The sequence below is a fragment of the Scheffersomyces spartinae genome (genome assembly GCF_019049425.1).
Source record: "Scheffersomyces spartinae strain ARV_011 chromosome Unknown scaffold_2, whole genome shotgun sequence".
Taxonomy (NCBI): domain Eukaryota; kingdom Fungi; phylum Ascomycota; class Pichiomycetes; order Serinales; family Debaryomycetaceae; genus Lizanozyma; species Lizanozyma spartinae.
Genome location: NW_025065049.1, coordinates 622526 through 644335, shown reverse-complemented (window position 1 = coordinate 644335; position 21810 = coordinate 622526). Strand labels below are relative to the sequence as shown.

General features: G+C 37.2%; 9 protein-coding genes across 9 annotated transcripts; 5 read left to right on the top strand and 4 right to left on the bottom strand.

Moving 5' to 3' along the window:
* Window positions 1-519: 519 nt before the first annotated feature.
* AAP1 (Aap1p) lies at window positions 520-3855 on the top strand (the record flags this gene model as incomplete). The annotated part of the gene is made up of 3 exons (XM_043193106.1): window positions 520-527; window positions 714-721; window positions 1622-3855. The coding sequence occupies 3 exons, from the start codon at window positions 520-522 to the stop codon at window positions 3853-3855; spliced, it is 2250 nt and encodes a 749-aa protein (XP_043051494.1).
* Window positions 3856-5760: 1905 nt separating this feature from the next.
* On the top strand, window positions 5761-6399 carry BET5 (TRAPP subunit; the record flags this gene model as incomplete). Its single annotated transcript, XM_043193105.1, has 1 exon — window positions 5761-6399. One exon carries the CDS (start codon window positions 5761-5763, stop codon window positions 6397-6399), a length of 639 nt encoding a protein of 212 aa, XP_043051493.1.
* Window positions 6400-6878: 479 nt separating this feature from the next.
* KQ657_002333 (uncharacterized protein) lies at window positions 6879-8501 on the top strand (the record flags this gene model as incomplete). Its single annotated transcript, XM_043193104.1, has 1 exon — window positions 6879-8501. One exon carries the CDS (start codon window positions 6879-6881, stop codon window positions 8499-8501), a length of 1623 nt encoding a protein of 540 aa, XP_043051492.1.
* A 2394-nt stretch (window positions 8502-10895) lies between these two features.
* HFI1 (uncharacterized protein) lies at window positions 10896-12197 on the top strand (the record flags this gene model as incomplete). The annotated part of the gene is made up of 1 exon (XM_043193103.1): window positions 10896-12197. One exon carries the CDS (start codon window positions 10896-10898, stop codon window positions 12195-12197), a length of 1302 nt encoding a protein of 433 aa, XP_043051491.1.
* Window positions 12198-12250: 53 nt separating this feature from the next.
* Window positions 12251-14173, bottom strand: KQ657_002331 (uncharacterized protein; the record flags this gene model as incomplete). Its single annotated transcript, XM_043193102.1, has 1 exon — window positions 12251-14173. The coding sequence occupies one exon, from the start codon at window positions 14171-14173 to the stop codon at window positions 12251-12253; it is 1923 nt and encodes a 640-aa protein (XP_043051490.1).
* A 203-nt stretch (window positions 14174-14376) lies between these two features.
* On the bottom strand, window positions 14377-15172 carry KQ657_002330 (uncharacterized protein; the record flags this gene model as incomplete). The annotated part of the gene is made up of 2 exons (XM_043193101.1): window positions 14377-14477; window positions 14719-15172. The coding sequence occupies 2 exons, from the start codon at window positions 15170-15172 to the stop codon at window positions 14377-14379; spliced, it is 555 nt and encodes a 184-aa protein (XP_043051489.1).
* An 825-nt stretch (window positions 15173-15997) lies between these two features.
* Window positions 15998-16405, bottom strand: YAH1 (adrenodoxin; the record flags this gene model as incomplete). The annotated part of the gene is made up of 1 exon (XM_043193100.1): window positions 15998-16405. The coding sequence occupies one exon, from the start codon at window positions 16403-16405 to the stop codon at window positions 15998-16000; it is 408 nt and encodes a 135-aa protein (XP_043051488.1).
* Window positions 16406-16928: 523 nt separating this feature from the next.
* On the bottom strand, window positions 16929-17591 carry VTI1 (v-SNARE protein; the record flags this gene model as incomplete). The annotated part of the gene is made up of 1 exon (XM_043193099.1): window positions 16929-17591. The coding sequence occupies one exon, from the start codon at window positions 17589-17591 to the stop codon at window positions 16929-16931; it is 663 nt and encodes a 220-aa protein (XP_043051487.1).
* Window positions 17592-18707: 1116 nt separating this feature from the next.
* On the top strand, window positions 18708-21806 carry KQ657_002327 (uncharacterized protein; the record flags this gene model as incomplete). Its single annotated transcript, XM_043193098.1, has 1 exon — window positions 18708-21806. One exon carries the CDS (start codon window positions 18708-18710, stop codon window positions 21804-21806), a length of 3099 nt encoding a protein of 1032 aa, XP_043051486.1.
* Window positions 21807-21810: the final 4 nt, after the last annotated feature.

Sequence of the window (21810 nt, the reverse complement as noted above, 5' to 3'; positions counted from 1 at the left end):
TTATTCTTAAATCAGCTCCATTCTGGTCTCGTTTCTGATGCTTCTGCACTATTTTTGTATTCTTATTCTTCTCCACATATAGAAAGTTGAACTTGCTATAGATGCCACTTCATTTCTAGATTTGCATACTACTGTAATTCATATGACCAAATAATCAAATGAGAGATACTGTAAAACTTACTGTAGGTACAACCAAGTCAAGAAAGGAACAATAATTACTTCGATGATTGTGTATAAAGTACCAACATCGTCTTAACAAGCTTGTTAATAAGGTCAAGAATCAGTTACTTTGCTTTGAAATGAGTTTAAGTTCATTCCAGACCGTCGCAATTTAACAATGCCCTTATCAATTTGCACTCCTTGATGCTACCTACAAGAAGAAATAATCACAGTGATATAAATCATACCAAACTATAACAGAAGTATTGTAAAAGTTCGATCCATTCTTATCAAATGAAAGATGACCGAATGTTCTCTCTTATATTTGGCATTAGATACTATGCTAAGTTTCAAAGAATAATGACTTCGTATTCACCAAGAAACAAGTGACTTCTAAATGGTAGGGTTTCTCTGACAATTGTTAATGATAAAGTACTGTGTTTTACCAGGTGCTATGTTCAAGTAAGTATACGGATGTAATCCAATAACCAACCACACTTATCACACAAATACAAACCAGGGGCTGAATATTGCACATAATGGACTATGTTTAGCTCCGATAGTGTGAAGTAATCACACAATCAAGAGCTTTAGAATGCACATGTCAAAAGCTGGTTAAAAGTCAGTTGGTCTCAAATTGCTGATAAAGGCATAGTCAATAAAATACAAAACACCAACTAATTTCATCTTCTGGTACACAAATTCATGGAGTGAAGGTACTTATGTATTGATTTAGTTGTGAGGCGAAGTAACAGATACCGCAAGGCTGTGGGATTATTATTTGTTAATTAGCAACAATATCGGTTACAATTGCATTGGTTAAAATGGTGTTATCAGGCTAGAAAATGCTTCAAAAAGTAACCCTCGTCAAAGTTGTAGTCACGGGCAACAACCTTTGTGCAGTTCCTTGGTATTGTTCCCTGGCCCTTTTCAACTTATCAGAATGTGTTCAGCGCTTACAATTCAATTAAGCCTGCAAATTGGCTTAATGTGTGTTGAGCTCGAAAAGGAGATTTACATTATTAAAGGTGAAGTAATTTTCACTATATATCATCTTTATCTTAAAACAAATCTTCAAATGTTGAAAGATAAACATTTTTTAGTCGTTCTCCGTAAGTGATTACGGTTTTGGTTACTACAACATTTATTATCATTATTGTACTGTACTTTGGCCTGCATCTCCATTCTTTATTCTTTATCACAGCTTTATCCTTTCAAATTTGGTGAGGTCATCTCACGACGCCTCTTTTCCAACAATAGCAACCAAATCACAAGTTGAAATCATTATAAAATACTCAAATAGAGTGGTTCAAACATTAATCTTATTTGATACACTGATCTAAAAGCAACTCAATAGCTCCACCAGAAATTAAATCAACCTTGTTGGATACATTTCCATGTCATATCTCTAAGTTCTGGTAACCACACAACTTTCCACTATCCACGATTCCTATATATACAGAACTGTCATTGATTTGCTACTTTGTCATGAATCCTAAGAAGCCAGAAACATTAGATATAACTTCCAACCCCAATAGCCTAGAGTCCAGAATATCTCCAGGAGAGGAAGAAATTCAAACCACTCGCGAAAGATTTGGCTGGTTCCGCATGAAGAAAGCCAGAAATTACTCTACGGGATATGAAAATGAAGTGCACGATATAGAACAGGGTCAAGTGATCAGACATGACGGTAGCAATTTGTCCCCGTCTTCATCAATGAGATCAGTGGCTAATACTGGGAATATCAGCGCAGACATGTCTGCGTCTTCATCACGAATAAGTTCGTACTCATCAACAGGCTCAGAGTACACATATGAAAGAACTCCAAAGGCATATTTCCACCGATTTATTGATTCCTTTAAACCTTTTGATTATTCTCAATTCCCCATGTATGCGGTAGCAACCTCCAATTCGATGATTTCACATGACATAACTACTGATCAAGATCCTCGACTGAACCCAGGTGACCCTTCCAATACCCAAAAAGAATCTCCAGAATCTGCATCTAAAAATGAACTAGCACCAGCAGAATTCGATTATGCTAGATTATCAGAGTTAGAGAAAGCAGCCATTGTTACTTCCACTGCTCCACTTTCTAAAGATCTTAATGCCAGGCATTTAGGCTTAATATCTTTAGGCGGTGCAATTGGTACAGGATTATTCATTGGTACTGGCGAATGCTTAGCAGCTGCAGGTCCTTTTGGAATGCTTATAGTGTGGTGTTTTGTATTTGCAGCCGTTATGCCTACAATGGCTTCATTGGCAGAATTAGCTACTGCTTTCCCAGTTCTGGGTGCATTTGTGACTTTTAACACATTGTTTGTTGATTCATCTTTTGGATTTGCTATTGCTTGGAATTATGCTTTACAATGGCTCATCACTTTCCCATTAGAATTGGTAGCAGCATCTATCACCATCGAATACTGGGAAACAGATATCCACCCAGCTATATTTGTCACTGTGTTTTACATAGTGATTGTCGTTGTTAACTTGTTCGGAGTTAAAGGTTACGGTGAAGTAGAATCTGCCCTTTCTATTATGAAAATTATCGCAGTAGTGGGGTTTATTATACTTTCCATCATAATGGTATGTGGAGCTGCAGGCAGAAACCGTACCTTTATTGGTGGATCAAACTGGCATCAACCACAAGGTGGTATGTTCAATGAGGTAAATCCCTTTAAAAATATGTGTTATAGTATTTCTCCTACGGCATTTGCCTTTGCAGGTATTGAATTGTTTGGTTTGGCAGCTTGTGAAACATCTAATCCAAGAAAATCAATCCCCAAAGCCATGAAACAAGTGTTTTGGAGATTGTTTTTGTTTTACATAATCAGTATAGTGATGATTGGTTTGTTGGTTAGTTACAAGGATCCAGCATTAATTAAATTGGGCTCAGATTCTAAGCTTACTAATTCTGGAGTTGATATTAAAGTGTCACCTTTTGTTATAGCCATAAAGAACGCTGAGATCCAAGTATTGCCTTCAATCTTTAATGTTGTTATCATTATCACAGTGCTTGCAGTGGGGAATGCCTCAGTTTATGGTGCCTCGAGAACACTCGCTGCTTTAGGAGCTTTAAAACAAGGACCTTCAATTTTGGCTTATGTTGATAGAGCCGGAAGACCGATAGTTGCACTTCTTGTTCAATTTATTATGGGATTGTTATGTTATTTGGTGGCATTACCAGGTCCACTGCAGACCAAAAATGTTTTCAATTGGATGCTTTCTTTATCTGGTGTTTCTGCATTATTCACATACATTTCCATTTGTATTTGTCATATCAGATTTAGAGCTGCTTTGAATTTCCAAGCCAGAGTTGCTAGCGAAGAGTTGGCATATGCTGCTCCATTAGGATGCTCATGGTATGGGTTAATTTCCATTTCAGTGATTTTGGTACTTCAGTTTTGGGCAGCCTTATTCCCACCAGGTAATGGAGGTAAAGCAGACGCAGTTGGATTCTTACAAATCTACTTAGGTTTAATTGTGTTGATTGCTTCGTATATTGGTCATAAGATTTATATCAAGATTCGGTTTGGATACCCATTGACAAAGTTATGGTTGAAGGCCAGTGAGATTGATGTTAATAATGGTCGTCGGAACATCGATTTGGACGTTATCAAACAAGAAATGGCAGAAGCGGAATACGAAAGGACAAAGAAGAATATATTTATAAGGATGTATAATATTCTTTGCTAGTTCATACAAATAGTTGTTGACTAATTTAATTTGATTTAGGATCTTTACTACGTGGAGCATATTAAAAAAGAATATTACCAGTTTACTTGTAATTCACTGTTAAGTACCGTTAAGGACCATTAACCTGTGGTATGCGATTTTAGGTGGAAAAGTAATTGGAAGCCATATCCACAACTCAAATTTTGCAGCTTTTCAAACGAATATTTCGTAACGACTAAATACCTAGATCAAGTCTTGTTCATCAATGGTGTACTTGATGTCGATGACGAAGTACCAGCAGATGCTTTAATTGCTTTGGCCTTAGCATCAGCTTCTTCTACATATGCTTTTGAATATGAATAGTAATAAGTAGATGATTAAAGACTATAAATATATGAAACCAAATTAACAAGCGGAGTAAACCCTTTGCTGTAACAAAAAAACCAAAACCGACATCCCAAACCCTGAACTACAAAAATTAGCCAGCTAATGCTTGTAGAAATATTATATAACTGTTAGTTAGTTGACTGAGAGATTGAGCCACTTTTGATAGTTGGTCTGAATCAATTCGTTATTGCGACTAAGTATACTTTCATTCAAGTAGGTGGAAGTAAGTTGCTGTTGTTGTTGGTGAATTGCCTTACACGGAGTGGACAGAAGATGCTTTTCGTTGCACCAGACACAATCATATAGAATTCCTGTAAAGGTGGAGTCATCAAGATATTCGTGTTCTGTTTCTAAGGTAGTCACCAGTTCTGAGCCAAGTAATGAGGAAACATCCACGTTTGACCGAGTATAGTTATAGTTGCACCCAGTTTCGTCTTCGTTATATTCAAATATATCTACGAGTTCCATTGATTCTTCAGGGGTAGCTCCGTCCTGAGCTTGTAAGTGTTCTTGAACTTGACATTCAAAGGAGCAAAAGGAAGTACCTTTAACAGTAGGTAAATTGTGCGCAAAGCATAAATCTTGATACATTGTAACGTGGATATAATATATGAGTATATTTATGAGCAAGTTTGAAAACGAGTAACTCTCTAAGTTACAGTGTAGATAAATATCCAAATAAATAGATGCTTAATATAATAATTCAGTTCGAGAAAATAGTTGCAGTTGGCAGCTGTTATATACATGTGTATGATTTGTACATAGAGAAGCCTCCACGTTTAATAAAAGATTAAAACTGTGGTTGCTTTAGTTCCCATTAACATAACAATACCACAAGTAGAAGTAGTTACTGAATAAGTGTACGCATTAACAATAGCTTATGTTGCTTTTGCATTTTGTGGATCTCGGTTATGGTCTCCATAACTACTATGATTTTGTTGGATTGAATAGGCTTACCTTAATGTTAAGTAATAGTGGTTATGATGACTTTCATTTTTTTCACTTCATGTCAGTAACACACTATAGTAGTTACGTTTCCACGGTAGCAGAGATGGGTTAACCAATAGTAATAACTCGTAGTAGTAGTAGTATGGTCTAGCTGAGGGGCATGACGAAGATCACTCACTACCAAAAGAAATCATCTAATGAATTCAAACAGTATGACCCAGTAGCACGTGACCCAGCAACACCACGTAGTTGTTTACTCTGGCCAACAGCCACAACTAGTCAGGGTACATCTGAGGCACATTTCTGATGCATTGCCGTTGACACCACCACCACCACCACCACACCACCGTTTCAGCCCCACATTTTTGTACTCTCCTCTGTTTATGTGTTTGTTCAATTGGGAATTGATTCAGTGGTCTTTGTGATCTGAGATCCCTCACTGCATTTTTCAGACTTCACTGGCAGCAACAAAATCTTACTGTTGTGAGGAGCATTTTCCTGGACACGTGAGTGGACGAATAAACAAGTAATAGAGTCATACATACATTCGTACATCTAGCCATACGGTGAAATATACGTATTCAAGTTATCATGATTTACTCCTTTTCTATATTCGACAGACATTGTAACTGTATTTACAATCGAAGGTATATTCATGATGGTCCACTTTTGACACAATCAAAGCCATCATCTGTCAATTTGAAGAACTCAATTGGTGATCCTCTCGGAGTTTCAATCACCAGTCTTCCGCCAGACAACGGTTCTGGTGATAACTTTTCCCCACTAGGGATTACCACTAAGTCTAAGGAGAGTGGCTCATCAAGTGCCATCAATGGTCCCATCCCCGGCTACATTAATAAGTACAATGATTCCAATGCGAGTAAATTACTTTTCGGGATCATGTACTCGTTGAAGAACATTACTGCCAAGTTAGGAGATCTGGCTAGTCTTTTTAATACTTTGAAATCATTCTCGACAGAGAACTTTAGGGTACATTTTATGGAATCAGCAACAGGTCTCAAGTTTGTGTTGGCAACGGACAACGAGGTGGATAATTTACAGCATATTTTGAAAGAACTTTACACTAATTACTACTTAAACCATGTCGTTTATAACGCACTCAGTCCAGTCGAATTTGGCACGGATGCCAATGAACATGGAAAGATTAGTAATAGCGATTTTATTAATGCCACAGATTCATTTTTAACTTCACTTTCAGTGTTTAAATGAGTGCCATTGATTTTATAATGCTCTCATCATTCATGCGACCAGAACCCCAATACAAACATAAAAGGCTCAAGAATACGAGTGTAGTCGCTACAACAATAAACTATACTAATTACCAGGGTTATAATTATTTTTCATTAAGCCCAATCTCACGGATACCTATGACTAATATCCCTATGGAGATTACCAATTACAGATGCCTGGAACTGTATGGTATAACGAATCAGTTGTTTTGCGCACGACCTAAGATTGAATTTATCTACTAAGTGGAGATGGAGCCAATCGGTTTTCTAGATCAGAAAGCCGTGAGTGATGCCATGGCTTCTTTATCTATTTCTCCTTATAAGGTAGGTAAATTCTTTATTAGAGACTGATAGAAATAGGTACTCAAGCATAATAACATAAAGTGGGAGTGAAGAAGAGATAGAGGTGGGTTATATATTCTGAAGTTACTACTACACACATATATATTAGCAACAGAAATGATCCTGTTGAATTTGGACGAACGTCCTGAAGTCTTTAAGACATCATTTGCTGAGTTTGTGTTTGTTGTTTTGATTATGATGGCTCAGTTCCTTGTACAGGCAACCACAGCAATGGCATTGAGTACATTAGATATCATATCTGCATCCTTTGAGCATCAAACTGGTCAAGTTCTTACTTATTCTCAACAAATATGGTTCCCATCTTCAGTGGCTCTTACATGTGGGACTTTTATACTTGTTAGTGGTAGACTTGGTGACTTGTTTGGATTAAAGCATATGGTGATGGCCGGTTGGATATGGATGAGTATATGGACTCTTATCAATGGTCTACTGTACTATTCTGCATCTGTTCCCTTTTTTATTGTGTGTAGAGCTTTCTCGGGTATTGGATTTGCTTTAAGCGTCCCTTCAGGAATGGGAATTTTAGGTAGAGTGTATCCAAATGGACCTAGGAAACACCTTGTTTTTGGATTATTAGGTGCTTGTGGTCCCACAGGTGCTACTGGGGGTGTTTTACTTGGAGCCATTTGTGCCAAATACATTTGGTGGCCATGGTATTTCTGGATTGTTAGTATCACTGCATTGATCTTTTGCATTCTTTCATACTATTTCCTTCCAGACGTTAACAACTGCAAGACCTGGGAAGATTTTAAGTTCGCTTGTTCACAATTTGATTTCTTAGGTTCAGCTGTGGGTGTTATAGCATTGATTCTTTTGATATTTTCATTAGCTCAAGCTCCAGCTGCTGGTTGGGATTCCGCATATATTATAGTATGTCTTGTGATATCCATAGCATTGATCGCGCTTTTCTTTTGGCTAGAAGTGAAGTATGTTGCTCATCCTTTTATTCCCAGGAATATTTATAATATGAAATTACTACTTGTTTTATTGATTATGACTTTTGGTTGGGGATCTTTTGGTGTTTGGCAATATATTTACTGGAGGTTGGTCATACACCTTCGAGGTTATAATCCCGTGCTTGCGGCTCTTGGATATGGACCATTTATTTTCTTTGGGATAATTGCAGCATTATCGACATCAGTTATATTCAAGTATGTTAAGCCATCGTTGTTGATATCTATTGCTGCAACATGCTTCATGGTTGGATGTATAATGCTAGCTGTTACTCCCGTGCACCAATCTTACTTCCAGATGACAATGGGAGTCCAGTTTGTACTTGCTTGGGCCATGGATATTTCATTCCCTGCTGCATCTATTTTAATTTCTGATTTCCTTCCACTTGAACATCAAGGTATGGGAGGATCATTAATTAATACTTCTGTTAATTATTCCAATGCTTTCTTCTTAGCATTATCGCTGTCGGTAGAGAAGCTGATCTTCGATAGCACACAATCAACCATTCAAAGTTATCGAGCTGCTATGTATTTTGCAATTGGTGTGGCTGCTCTTGGAGTTTTCTGTTCAATCGTTTTCATTTACGTACAGAGAAACGATAAGGTTGGAGATATTATGGAAGTAGAAGAATTTGAAGATGAATCGGAGGAAAAACTGGAGATAAACAAATTCCCCACCAGTGATATTCTAGAAGGCCATAAAGAGCAAGTTGAGTTTCATCGCCGATTATCTCAGAGTTCGGCTCTGGCAAATAGGATGATGTAACTAATATTTATTTATTTATTTATTTAATGATGATAATTATATCGAATGCACATTACTGCAAAGGTGTCATTTACGAGTAAACAGATATCATGATTAATACAATCTACTTTCTACAGACCAAGTACTTTATCAAGAGGTTTGGATAACCATCAATTACGAAATTCTCGTTTACTCTTAGAATTCATTCATTGTACCCATCAAAGTTAATAAGAGCAATATAGATTTCTTTTTAAGGTATTATGAGCTATTGAAGACTTCAATTTTCCATATTGGAGTAATTGGTTCTACTCCCCATACCCTTATTAATTCTTCCTGTCAAAGCCACAACTCGCCATGCGAAAGCTTGTATATGAATCGAATCTGGATTGCTTTAGGTAATTAGTTCTGATGATGATTCTACAGAATTAAGTTGCAACTAGAATAAAACTATACAACATGAGAGAGTACCCTACTTTTCACGATTTATCTACCCATATTTGTAGAATGAATACTCAAAGATAGTACGAAAAGAAATGTGACTAGTTCTCTGATCCGCATCTTGCGTCTTTCCCCAGCTCGTGGAGTGAAGTAAAGTTCGTTTTCTTATTCTTAAGTGCCCAATTTCTAACCCAAGGCTCTATGGCGATGACATTGAGTACCTTAGATATAATCTCAGACTCATTCACAAACCACACAGGGAAGCAGATTACATCTGCTCAGAAGATTTGGTTTCCAACTTCAGTATCATTAACACGTGGTTTCTTTGTCTTCAATTAGTGGTAGATTGGGAGATTTATTTGGTCTTAAACATGCCCTTGTACTCGGGTGGATCTGGATAGCCGTATGGAGTTTGATTAACGGATTCCTGTAATATACTAAATCGGTGAATTTTTTCATATTATGTAGAGCATTTACAGGTATTGGGGTTGCACTTAGTGTTCTATGTAGGATGGGTATATTAGGAAGAAATGTGTTTGGTGGCCTTGGTGTTTCTGGGCATTCGCCTGCTTTTTTTTGGAGTTTGTTCTTTCTTGTACGTACCAGATGTCAATAATATCAAATCATGGGCTGAATTCAAATTGGTCTGGCCCCTATTCGAATGGATGGTTTCAATGGTTGGTGTTATAGGGTTAATTCTATTGAATTTCTCAGTAGCCCGAGCTCCAGCAGAAGGTTGGAGTTCTGCCTACATTATAGTTTATCTTATGCACTCATTGATTTTTATTGCATCATTCTTTGCAATTGAAATGAAATTTGCACCCAATCCACTTCTTCCTAAGGAAATTTATAACGTGAGATTGCTTTTAGTGTTTTTACTTATGACATTTGGTTGGGGATCATTCCGATATGGCATTATATTTTTTTGGAGATTAATGCTTGGATTAAGAGGATATGATCCCGTTGTCGCATCTATGGCCGTTGGTCCTCTTGTAGATTTAGGAATATGTTCAGCTGTCTGGATATCATTTCTTATCAAGCATACCAAGGCGCTGCACTCAATATCTATATCAGCCATGTGCTTCACTGCTGGATCTGTAATGTTAGCTGTTACTCCAATACGGCAAACATACTGGAGATTGACATTTGGGGTACAGTCTATCTTAGCATGTGTGTTGGATTTTTCATTCCCTGCCGCATCTATTTTAGTGTCTAATTTCCTCCCTATGGAGCATCAAGGTACGAGTGGATCTTTGATTAACACAGATGTTAGTTATTCAAAGGCTTTCCACTGTCTTAGCATTTGTTCTGACAGTGGAAAAGAGTATATATGATGAGACGGCCTCATTAATCAAGAGCTACAGGGCTGCGATGTACTTTGGAATTGGGGTGGCATTTTTGAGTATCGTATCATCTCTATTATTTGTGATATCAGAGCAAGTGGAACAACTGCCATCTGAAAACTACACTGGATTCAGATTCTAATACACAAATCCAAAGAAGAACAAAGTCAGAATTATTAATGCTTAATGGCACAAGCACATTTAATAGCTATATTAATAACATTATTCTATTACTCTGCCAAACAGATGCTAACTCCAAAAAACGCTCTATTCAATGTATATTCGCTCTATAGTCGTGTACTTACCACAAACTGTAATTGTATTTCAACCATGGAAAAAAGTATATACAGAAAACACACTAGCAAAGAAACCTAGTCCCTGTAAATCGTTTTTTGCAATCGCTCAAACGGAACCCATCCATCAAGAATCATAATCTGATCTATCAGAAAGTGGTTACCATATACCTAATAGAACCAGCATACTGAAGGTTCTGGCGACTTTGTGTGGCTTGCTGTTAAATTGTATTTCAAAGCATTCTGCTTATTACTATTTAATTGTTAGGTAGCTGTTATCAGTTTGATTTCAGTTAAAGAGTATACCGTGCTAGTGTGCATTTTCATACTTGCTGCCATAAATGACAACTACCATGACCACAGCTCCTTCTCATGTACATGAAACTAGTCAGGGTTCAACTCCAAGCACCAATAATGGTAGTCCTTTAATACCATCAAACACACCTTCAAAAGCAGCTGTGATACACAAGCTGGGTCGGAATCTGGAATTCCACCAGTTGATTAAAGAATTTCAGAGTAAATTGGGTCCTAAATGGGATAGATATTCTGAGATATTGAGTGCTTATTTGATAGGGAAATTAAGCCGTACTGAACTTTTACATAGTTTAAAGCCCATTTTGAATAGTCAACAGACTTACAGATTGCATAATAAATTACTTTTATTGAATTTGGCCAATTCCATAAATGGTAATAGTCCTGCTAACAATTCATCAAATGAAATTACCCCTGAATTTTCAATCTTTTGGAATAGGCGACAACAGAATAAATTAAAGAATGTTAGATCTTCACAATATGAAAAGTTTAAACAGAATATCATGGGACTTTCAATTAGAGAAAGAAGAAGAATAAAAAATATTATACGAGATGGTGGGAAGAAGGGGAAATTAAATGCATTTATTACTCTTACAAGACATTCGTTACTTCCTAAAATCCCCATGATTCAAGACAAGGATCAACAACTGCTTCAAATCAGTAATATAGTTCAATGGCAACAGGATGTTGTTAATGGTATTAATGCACCTATAGCTACTGACAACTATGAACTACCTGACTACGACTTACTTCTGAGACGAATTCTCATGACAATGCGTGAACATGGTCTTACTGGTGGATTGAACCCTCAAGTGTTAGAGATGGTGATGTTAGGGCTCGAATCACATTTGAAAAACGTGATGGAGTCCGCCATAGATACAATACGATACAGGGAAACCATGTATGCCAAGAATGATATTCTTCCTACAACCAATAATGATTTAGAAAAGAATGGAAATTCAGAAGATAGAAATTCAGCAGGAATTGATTTGGACGTTCCAAAATCTTCAAAGAAACCAAGAATAGCCTTATGCATTGAAGATATGTATGATACTTTTGAGATGTTTCCATATTTGATTGAGCCACTGGGCCCAAAGTTAAGATTAAGTAGCGTTATGCTTGCTAATGAAGACCAGAAGGATTTGGATGAAATAGATTATACCCTCCCTCCTAAACCTGCATCATTACTTCTTGAAAATGGAACCACTAGTGGGATAAAGCTGGAAGATAAAAAGCCTGGTGACACCAATGGGATCGCAAGGCCAAATGAACATATTGGAACTACAGATGAGTTAAAGTGGGTTTTACATGACTTGGTATCTACTATGTAAAATTTCATTTATTTTTGGTTAATTCTTGGCTAATGTTTTAACATCGACTGTTTTCATTGACCAACTGTGTATCCTGATACATGACTATTTATTTGGAACAATACATCACTCAATGTGTTTTCAGATTTTTCACTTGTAAAGTCTCCCATGAGAAGACATATGCTATTGTCAAAGAGTGAGTTTAATGTAGACGCAACACAAGTCGAAGGAAAGTCCAATGATTCTTTCAAGTATCCAAGTTGTGAATGTATATCACCACCTAGCTGGATCAATGTTATTTTCCCCTTTCCAACAAGCATTTGAATGGCTATGGGGACTTTAAACTTTTCTTCACCTTGAGCTTGACATGCTTTTATAAACAGATCTGCGGTGCTCACTTCCACAAGTCGAGCCTCTCCTATAGAATCAATGACTGTGTGATTATCAAGAAGGTCGTGATAAAATCGGTCTCCAACTGCAGCAATTCTAGAGGATATGGAAATACCTTGAGAAGATGCATTCTCCAAGGCATACTCTACTGCGTCCCAAAAGATGCTCTGCAGAGGATTATCCCCTACAAAAATTTGGGAAACAAAGCTGCCATCAACAACCAAAGGAACTTGTGAGGAGATCTCAAAGAGCACTTCTTGATTAGATGCAGTTGATGGGAATTGTCCATCAAAATGTCCCGAAGTTGACGAAGAAGAACGAATAAACACTCGTACCTTGCTCTCTATCTTAAATATTGAATTATTCAAGAACAGAATTTGCTTTTTTAAATCTTGTAATTTGGCATACGCATCATTGTAACAACGCTGTGCATCTTCTACAACAGGTTGGATAGAAGTCTTGACTTTTTTGAGTTCTTCATATTCAGTTTCATACTGTTGAATTTGAGAATTCAAGTATCTTTCACGTTGTAGAATATCTCTTAATTCTGTATCTTTATCATTAATGGCCTTCTTGATCGCAGTGGGATCACCAGATTCAACTGCTGATTTTATATCGGCAATTTCAGTAGAAACTTGGTCCACTTGATCCTGTCTTTCCTGGAGTTTCCTTTCTAACACAACTACTTCATCAATTCTATATTTCTGAGACTCTATCCAATGAACATCAAATTTTGCTTCTTCTTCAGCCATGCTTTTCATTCTAGATACATTGGCAGCATCTAGTTGTTCTCTATACTTCATAATCATTTCTTTATACTCAGTTATGGCATCAAGAGCATCGTTATCATGATGTTCCTTTGCCTGTTTAATTTCTTCTTCAAATGTGATCATTAATTGCTTTCTTGCCTCTTGTTGATCTTTTCTTAATGCTGCTAATTCCAGTTGTGTTTTATCCCTTGAGCTTTGTATTTCCATATCAAACTTATGTTTCCGATTGTCATAGTCCCGTACCACTTGATCCCTTTCATCACGCCAAATTCTTGATTGACGAATGCAATGAAGTTCAATTTCATGCTCTTCTTGAAGTCTTCTTTTCAATTTTTGGTTGACCTTAAGTTGTTGTTCGATCTCCACTTCGACTTGATCTAACTTAGCTTTCTCCTCCAACTCGTTATCTCTCATTACATCTAAGAATGTACGTGTCAGAATGGGGCTTGTAGAAGGACGCTTCATGGAGTTCTGCAGTATTCTAAGTGCATTTCGAATTCTATTAACTTTTACCAAAGGTATAGTCACACTTGTATCGTCATCTTCTTCAGTAACAGGTGCACATTCAACTCTTGACGACAGACTATGTCTAGGGGGAGGTAGTTTTGATCTGGGGCTCAATCTTAAAGCCGTAGACCCTCGATCTCGATCTGGATGAGGAATGCATGTCTTTTTGCCATCCATGCTACGTTGTTCCTTCTGAAGCTTTGGTTTAGGTATTCTACCAAGCTCAAAGGTTATCGAATTTGTGCAATGCCTCTTAGTACACGGGGACTTTCGGTATCCGTCCTTGGGGTTCACTGCTAAGTCATTAGTGATCTCATGTAATGGTGACATTGTGGTGATACAAAGATTTCCTACCAATAACTTGCTGGTGGTGGCAGCTTCAACATTGTTTCGCAAGAGTTGCAACAGCATAGGGTTACTTAAGTTTGTTTGTTTACAGATTGTATTTCGCACGACTGTGATGATCATAAACAAAGTTACAGAGAGAATAAACCTAGGCTGAGAAGCACATCTATACCTGAATACTGTACGGCTTATTCCTTTATATATGGTACGATCTTATAGAAATAGTTTGAACGAGACATGAAGTTATAAAGTGGTTCATATAATTGGTTGGAATTTTCAATATTGCCGCCTGTATGTGAACAAATACCTACCATTCTATTAGTTACGGGACCTTCTGAATAACTTTAGTTTGTGACTGTCGGGCAGCAGCTCTGTACTCGACAGTTTGTTTAACAACGACCTGGTGAGCTTTGCGGAAATTTTTATGGCTTCGTGCAACCTTTTGATCGATTTCTTCCGAGAACTTTTAGGAAAAAGGTGGTGATGATTATCATTGAGAGCTAGGGCCCTTTCGGGTGACGGAAGTGTACCTTGTGTTGATTCATTTGAAGAAGCACGTATAATTTGTATGTCTGCCTCTTTAATCTTGATTGTACTTGGAGTTTCTTCCTGATCCGCTTTGATATTCTTTGTCTTCGCCTTTACTGGCTGCGAGTTAGCAGTTATGATTCTGTGCTTGGGCTCAAAAACAAGAGTTATTTCTCCACTTTGACAACTCTCAACGTTGCTGTTTGTAGTTGAGAACTTGTGAAGTTTGTTTTCGGCCTTCAATTCTTCACTCTGAACACTAATGTGTGCCTTCTCATTAAAAAACATCAAGTGGATACTTTCATAGTCATCAACTAATGGTTCTTCAAATGGCTCTTCTAATTGTTCATCATCACCAATATCCACCCCACTGGTATCTTTATTGGCGTAGATTAGTAGTTGCTGGTTGAATATGTGCTTAGGGAATAAGCTTTGTAACCAATATAAGACAGACATCTGGATCACTGGAATGGGTACTCCTAAATTGTTACCCAGTAACATTGCGTGCAGGCAGGTTTGATATACGAGCATGATAACAACGTCAAAAAGATTACAACATTTTACGGGAACGGTAATAAGAACTATATGGATTATACTACCCCATATATATCGGTTGCAAATGTCTGGCATTAAAGTGGGCTTATATTAAGGAATCGTGCTACAATCACAGAACCAATTAGATACACCGACTACGAAAGTCGTAAGACTGCAGAAGTGGGTGAGACACAATAACTAATACAATAAGTACCGGATCGGAATTTAGACAAAGTTTTCCAAAGGATGAATTCCTTGTAACTTAGAAGTAACAAGGATGTATTAAATCTTAGCTTACGATAATAGATGGTGATATTATTAAACTCTATTGGAACATTGCTGGTACCAAGCAATCTAGATCCATGGTGTATTGGTTAACAATACTAGGCATTTTGAGGTTGAACTTTTTTTCGTTCAGTAGGCTTCGCATGGGCTAATATCTCTCTTTAACTCCGCTTGCTCAAGTTCATTGAGTGGTGGCACATTTCTGTACGTTGAATCTCTCATGTTTGACACTATGCTGAAAATAATAATGTGTTATACAATATTCAATGTTTTTTCTGTACTGTGGCGTGCTTAAACTAACATCAGTATATTTCGTTTCATTCATATATACATGCAGCTCAAAACACTTCTATTTACACTGTCTTCCTTTGGAACATATGGTTCCAATAACCCCCGTACCAGCTTGTAAACATCTGATGCTATCACGTGACATGGCAAATGGTGTTGTTCAACTATGCTAACTTATTGGAAATCACCCTTTTGCAAGTTACGGGTCATAGCAGGTAAAGCCACTCTTATGCCATCCAATTCTTTGGTCATCTTGACTTGACAACCAAGTCTTGAAGTTTCAGTCAAACCAAAAGCCAAATCCAACATATCATTCTCATCATCATCGGGTTCAGGTATTTCATCATAGAACTCGGGATCAACGATGACATGGCATGTCAGACATGCACAAGAACCACCACAGGCACCTTCCATATCTAAGTTATAATTTTGAGCAATATCTAAGATATTGTCTCCCTCTGCCACCTCAAATGTGTGTTGTTCGCCGTCTTTGGTGATAAACGTGATATGTAATTCTTCACCAGGTTTAGGTTTGTGGAGGTGTCCATGATTTAAAGCAACTGACAGATGCAAACTCCGCATAGGCTGGAAACTGAATACCCTACTTGGATGAGTTAAGTTGACTTTTACATTGGAACGTGCCCAGTTTCTCAAGATCTGCCTCGAAATCATTATGAACTATTTTGTGGATACGATTGAACTAATTTTCTTCGTATGGGAAGATCACTTCAATGACTGTGCAAGCGTTGTTTAGTAAGAATATTTTGACATGTTTGGTGATTTTTCTCGTTTTTTTCGAGTACATATTGATTGGGAGTCATCGGCCTACTTTTTGTGTAACAATGGTAGCACCGAATCATTTTAGTCATTGATAGGAACTGAATTACAAATTGATATACGCTAAGTAAAGAAATATAAGTACTAAACACAAACATATCAGGTTTAACAAACTTGTAATTGAGGTTACTACATCATACGCGAGCGATCACAAGTTCATAAAACAATAAGTACACTATGGAAATTAAGTTGTTCCAATAAGTGTAGTGACTTTAAAGCTAGACCACATGGCCAGATAGGATCCAGTAGAGGTAAACGCCAAAACAATCTACCAAAATTTACTTGCCAACACCAAAAGAATCAATAAAATCAATATCCCAATGATTGCATAGCTGATAAGTTTGTTGGCAGTTATTCTTCTACTCATTGATTTGAGTGTTTTAATTGAACGATCAACATATCCATCAGCAACCATTAAAGTATCTCTTGCCCCTATAATCTGTTCTCTTTGACTTCTTAAATCATTCAATATATTACCACCAATAGACTCTGTTTCCAAAGCAATTCTCTGAGAATCTCGCAATCTTTCTGACGATCTTTCTAATGATCCATGGTTACTCAACAATTGCTTCCGTTGATTGTCTCCTTCAAAACCTATCTCTGCTTCTTCATCCTGATAACGATTACCAAATAAGGCTCTTTTATCTTGTGACTCAGCCAACTTATTCAAGTTTTGCTTCTGGATATCTATTTCATTTCTATATTGTCGTACCTTGGTGTTGTATGCAGCTCGTTGACTACTGGGCATATTCTGCACTTCTATGATCATTTGATCATATATTTCAAGTGATTCTTCAATGTTGGCTTCAATTGAGTTAAGAAGTTGTTTCCGTGTAACATCGTCTGCTGTTGCAGCCCTTGACAAATTGGTCTTGGATTCTTGGATGGCTAATTTAATATCCGACTCATACGAGCCAAATGGTTCTAGCATGACGGATGTATGGGAGTTGCTTGATCAATATTAGTATAAACCTATTCAAGAATGGAAAGGGGATATAGTGTCATTTAATTCTTTTGTCTCACTGAGCCAAAAATGTATTTCCAGCCAACACACGAACTTTTGGTTCTTAGTAATGCATGTATCACGTGCCGCATTCCATATACCCATTGAAAATAGACTTAATTAACCAACGAGAAGGATGAAAGGTACGAATATATAATCTTAAATCAGAATTGTACTAAAGAATATCCCAATTTCAATAGTTGTAAATATCGATTGTGTATAGCAAAAATAGATTTTCTTCAAGGACACAATTCGGAAAGTCTACCGGAGTTTCCTCTATATAATCGATAAAAGATACCGCCCCTCTTGGATGCGATGTTCCCTACTACAATTATCTCATCGGTGCCAACCAATCTTATGATCCCCAATAGAGTCATCTAACATGGTAAGCTCGTATTTATATAAATATATCGAACTCAAACTAAATGCATAAAGTTACTAGGAGCTATTATATTGAAGTATTGTAGTGAACTAAATTTCGACAAAGTTCTTAAGCCATTATTCTCCTCGCACTTCGACATGCGAGAGAAGGTTTGTGTGCGTTTCAATTATGGAGGAAGAAGGACATCTAGTGTCCGAGGCGGACACAATAATAAAACTAGTACTCTTACAACACTGACTAAGTAATAAGACCTTTACTGTGTGAACACCAATGAGATGCGTAATGGTTATTAACATATCAGTCTTACTCCCCACATTACTAACTTTTCTTGATGTTGTATACTCCTTTACTTACTATGGCATAGATGTCGTAAGAAACAACTACCGTCACCTCCGGCACAAAGAACCTATTGTGTTGTATTAGTAAAGAGTCGGGGGCTGGGGAAAGCGGGGCGGTAGGGAATCAAAATGGACGTATTCTGCAGGATTACCCATGCAAAGTCTCCAAAAAAATTGGTACGAGGGACTGTTACAAATTAATTAGGAATGTACAGTGAACACTAAAATATATATATATATATATGTATACATATAAGAATTGATCTTTTATCAGACAAACACTGAGTTGGCGATTACATTTTTAGAGTTTAGAATAGTTTTTATATGGTGATGTCTTACACAGCTGAGGAGTTGCGTTTGCGTCAAGATAAGGAGAGAACCCATTACTGGAAGAAGTTTGGGCCCTATTTGCTGGAAAGAGAATGGGCAACTGTGAGAGAAGATTATTCAAGTAATGGTGATGCTTGGCTGGATTTCCCCTTTGAGCATTCAAGATCAAGAACATATAGATGGGGTGAAGATGGTTTAGCTGGTGTTAGTGATACACATCAATTGATTTGTTTGTCGATGGCACTTTGGAATGGCAATGATAGCATTTTGAAGGAGAAATTGTATGGGTTGACCAATTCACAAGGTAATCATGGCGAAGATGTCAAGGAATTGTATTATTATTTGGATAATACTCCTACCCACTCCTATATGAAGTATTTATATAAATATCCTCATTCTGCTTTCCCCTATAAGGAATTGATTGACGAGAATGCAAAGAGAGGTCGATTAGATAGAGAATTTGAAATCACTGATACCGAAGCTTTCAAAGATAACAATTACTTTGATGTTGTTTTTGAAATGGCTAAAGCTGATGAAGACCCAGAAGAATTATATTTCCGTATCACAGCATACAACAGAGGTGATAAGGCTGCACCTTTACACATTATGCCTCATTTGGTTCTTAGAAATACCTGGGGTTGGGGAACAGATAGCAGACAAAAGCCATCTTTATCTGCAACCGATGAATACTCAATTGAAGTTGATCACGCAAAGTTTGGTAAATATCATTGGGTATTTGCCCCCTCCCCTGGATCTACTGATGAAGATCCTGATGTTGAACCTCAATTGCTTTTCACGGAAAATGAAACTAACTTTAAAAGATTATATAACCAAGAAAACATTTCTCCTTACGTGAAGGATGCATTCCATGACTTTATTATTGAAAATGACGAAAAAGCTATTAATCCAGAAAACAAGGGTACCAAAGCTTGTGCTTGGTATAAGTTTGATAGTGTTCCTGCTGGTGATTATGTTACTTTAAGATATAAATTATCTAAATCTCCAGATTATCTTGATGAATTTGAATTGGATCAAGTCTTTGCCAAAAGACAAGATGAAGCCGATTCATTCTACTGGAAAATTAATCCTCTCCCAATGAAGGACACTTTGCGTCAAGTTCAGAGACAAGCATTTGCTGGACTTCTTTGGACAAAGCAATTTTATCACTTTATTCACGATTACTGGTCCAAAGGTGATCCTAATGCTAAATTAAGACCAATGCAAAATCGTGCTGATGGTAGAAATAAAGATTGGAAACATTTATACATTGAAGATATTCTTTCTATGCCTGATAAATGGGAATATCCTTTCTTTGCAGCATGGGATACTGCTTTCCAATGTATTCCATTTGCTATGGTTGATCCCGTATTTGCTAAGAAACAAATTTCATTATTGACCAGAGAATGGTATATGCACCCAAATGGTCAAATTCCAGCTTATGAATGGAACTTTTCTGATGTAAACCCCCCTGTCCATGCTTGGTCTGCTTATCGTATTTTCAAAATTGAAAGAAAGATGTATGGTGTTGAAGATTTGGAATTTCTTGAAACTGTGTTTCATAAATTATTACTTAACTTCACTTGGTGGGTCAACAGAAAGGATTTCCATGGTGATAACTTATTTGGTGGAGGTTTCTTGGGTTTAGATAATATTGGTGTGTTTAATCGTTCTGAAGATTTACCCACTGGTGGTACTTTGAAGCAGGCGGATTCTACTGGTTGGATGGCATTTTTTTCATTACAAATGTTGAACATTGCTTTGGAATTGGCCAAAACAAAGCCAGTCTATGAAAATATTGCTTCCAAGTTTTTTGAACACTTTATTATGATCAGTGATGCATTGTCGTTCAAGAATGAACTGAAAACATTTTCTCTTTGGAATGATGAAGATAAGTTCTTTTATGATGCCATTGATTATGGTACTCACACTGATTCGTTACCTGTAAGATCCTTGGTTGGTTTGATTCCATTGTATGCTTCCTTAACTTTGGAACCCGATTTATTGGATAGGTTCCCATCTTTCAAAAAGAGATTGGAGTGGTTTGTTAACAACAACAAGGATGTTGCAGAACGTAACATTGCTTCTATGGAAGCAAGAGGTATGGGTGAACGGTTATTACTTTCTTTGGTATCCAAAGATAAGTTGGTCTCAATTTTGCAACGTATGTTGGATGAAGATGAATTCTTGTCTGATTATGGTATTAGATCTCTTTCAAAATACCATAAAGATCATCCATTTTCACTTGATGTTAGTGGACAACATTATAAGGTTGAATACTTACCAGGTGAATCTGATAGTGGCATGTTTGGTGGTAATTCCAACTGGCGTGGTCCAATTTGGTTCCCTACCAATTTTCTTCTTGTTGAAGCTCTTCAACGTTTTTACTTGTATTATGGGCCTGAGTTGAAGGTTGAATGCCCAAAGGGATCTGGCCAAATGCTTAACTTGGCTCAAGTGGCTCAAGAAATTCAGCATAGACTTATGCACTTGTTTGTCCCTGATGAAAATGGACGTAGAGCTTGTATTGGTGATTCCGACTTGTTTAACAGTGATCCTTACTTTGCTGATTATGTTCCATTCTATGAATATTTTGATGGTGACACTGGTCGTGGATTAGGTGCCAGTCATCAATGTGGTTGGACAGCTGTTGTTGCCAAATGGATTCATGATAACGGTACTAGTTGCCGTATACCAAAAACACCCCATACTCCAGCTGAACCCCAAATACCCTCTAATGTGTCTGAATACGATGTTACCAAGTTTGTTCCTAAAACAGGTCCTTTCCCTGGTCGTTTGATTAGAAGAAGACTGGGTAAATCATTGGTGAATTTGACGATTCATTCGTTAGATTTAGGAGATGATGAATCAGAAGCACGTTTGAATCAAAATGCCTTGCGTCGTATGGGCTCTAGGGGAGAGAATGTCACTGCTGATATGGAATCTCTTGCACCACAATTATCACGTGGTTCCATTGATTCTCAAGAAGGTCCCAAATATGATAATGAATTCTTTTCCCAAATTAGGGATGCTTTCAAGAAGTATAAATCCAGAGAAAGTGAAGATCGCCACGAAGAATTCGAAGCTGAAGCTTGATTGG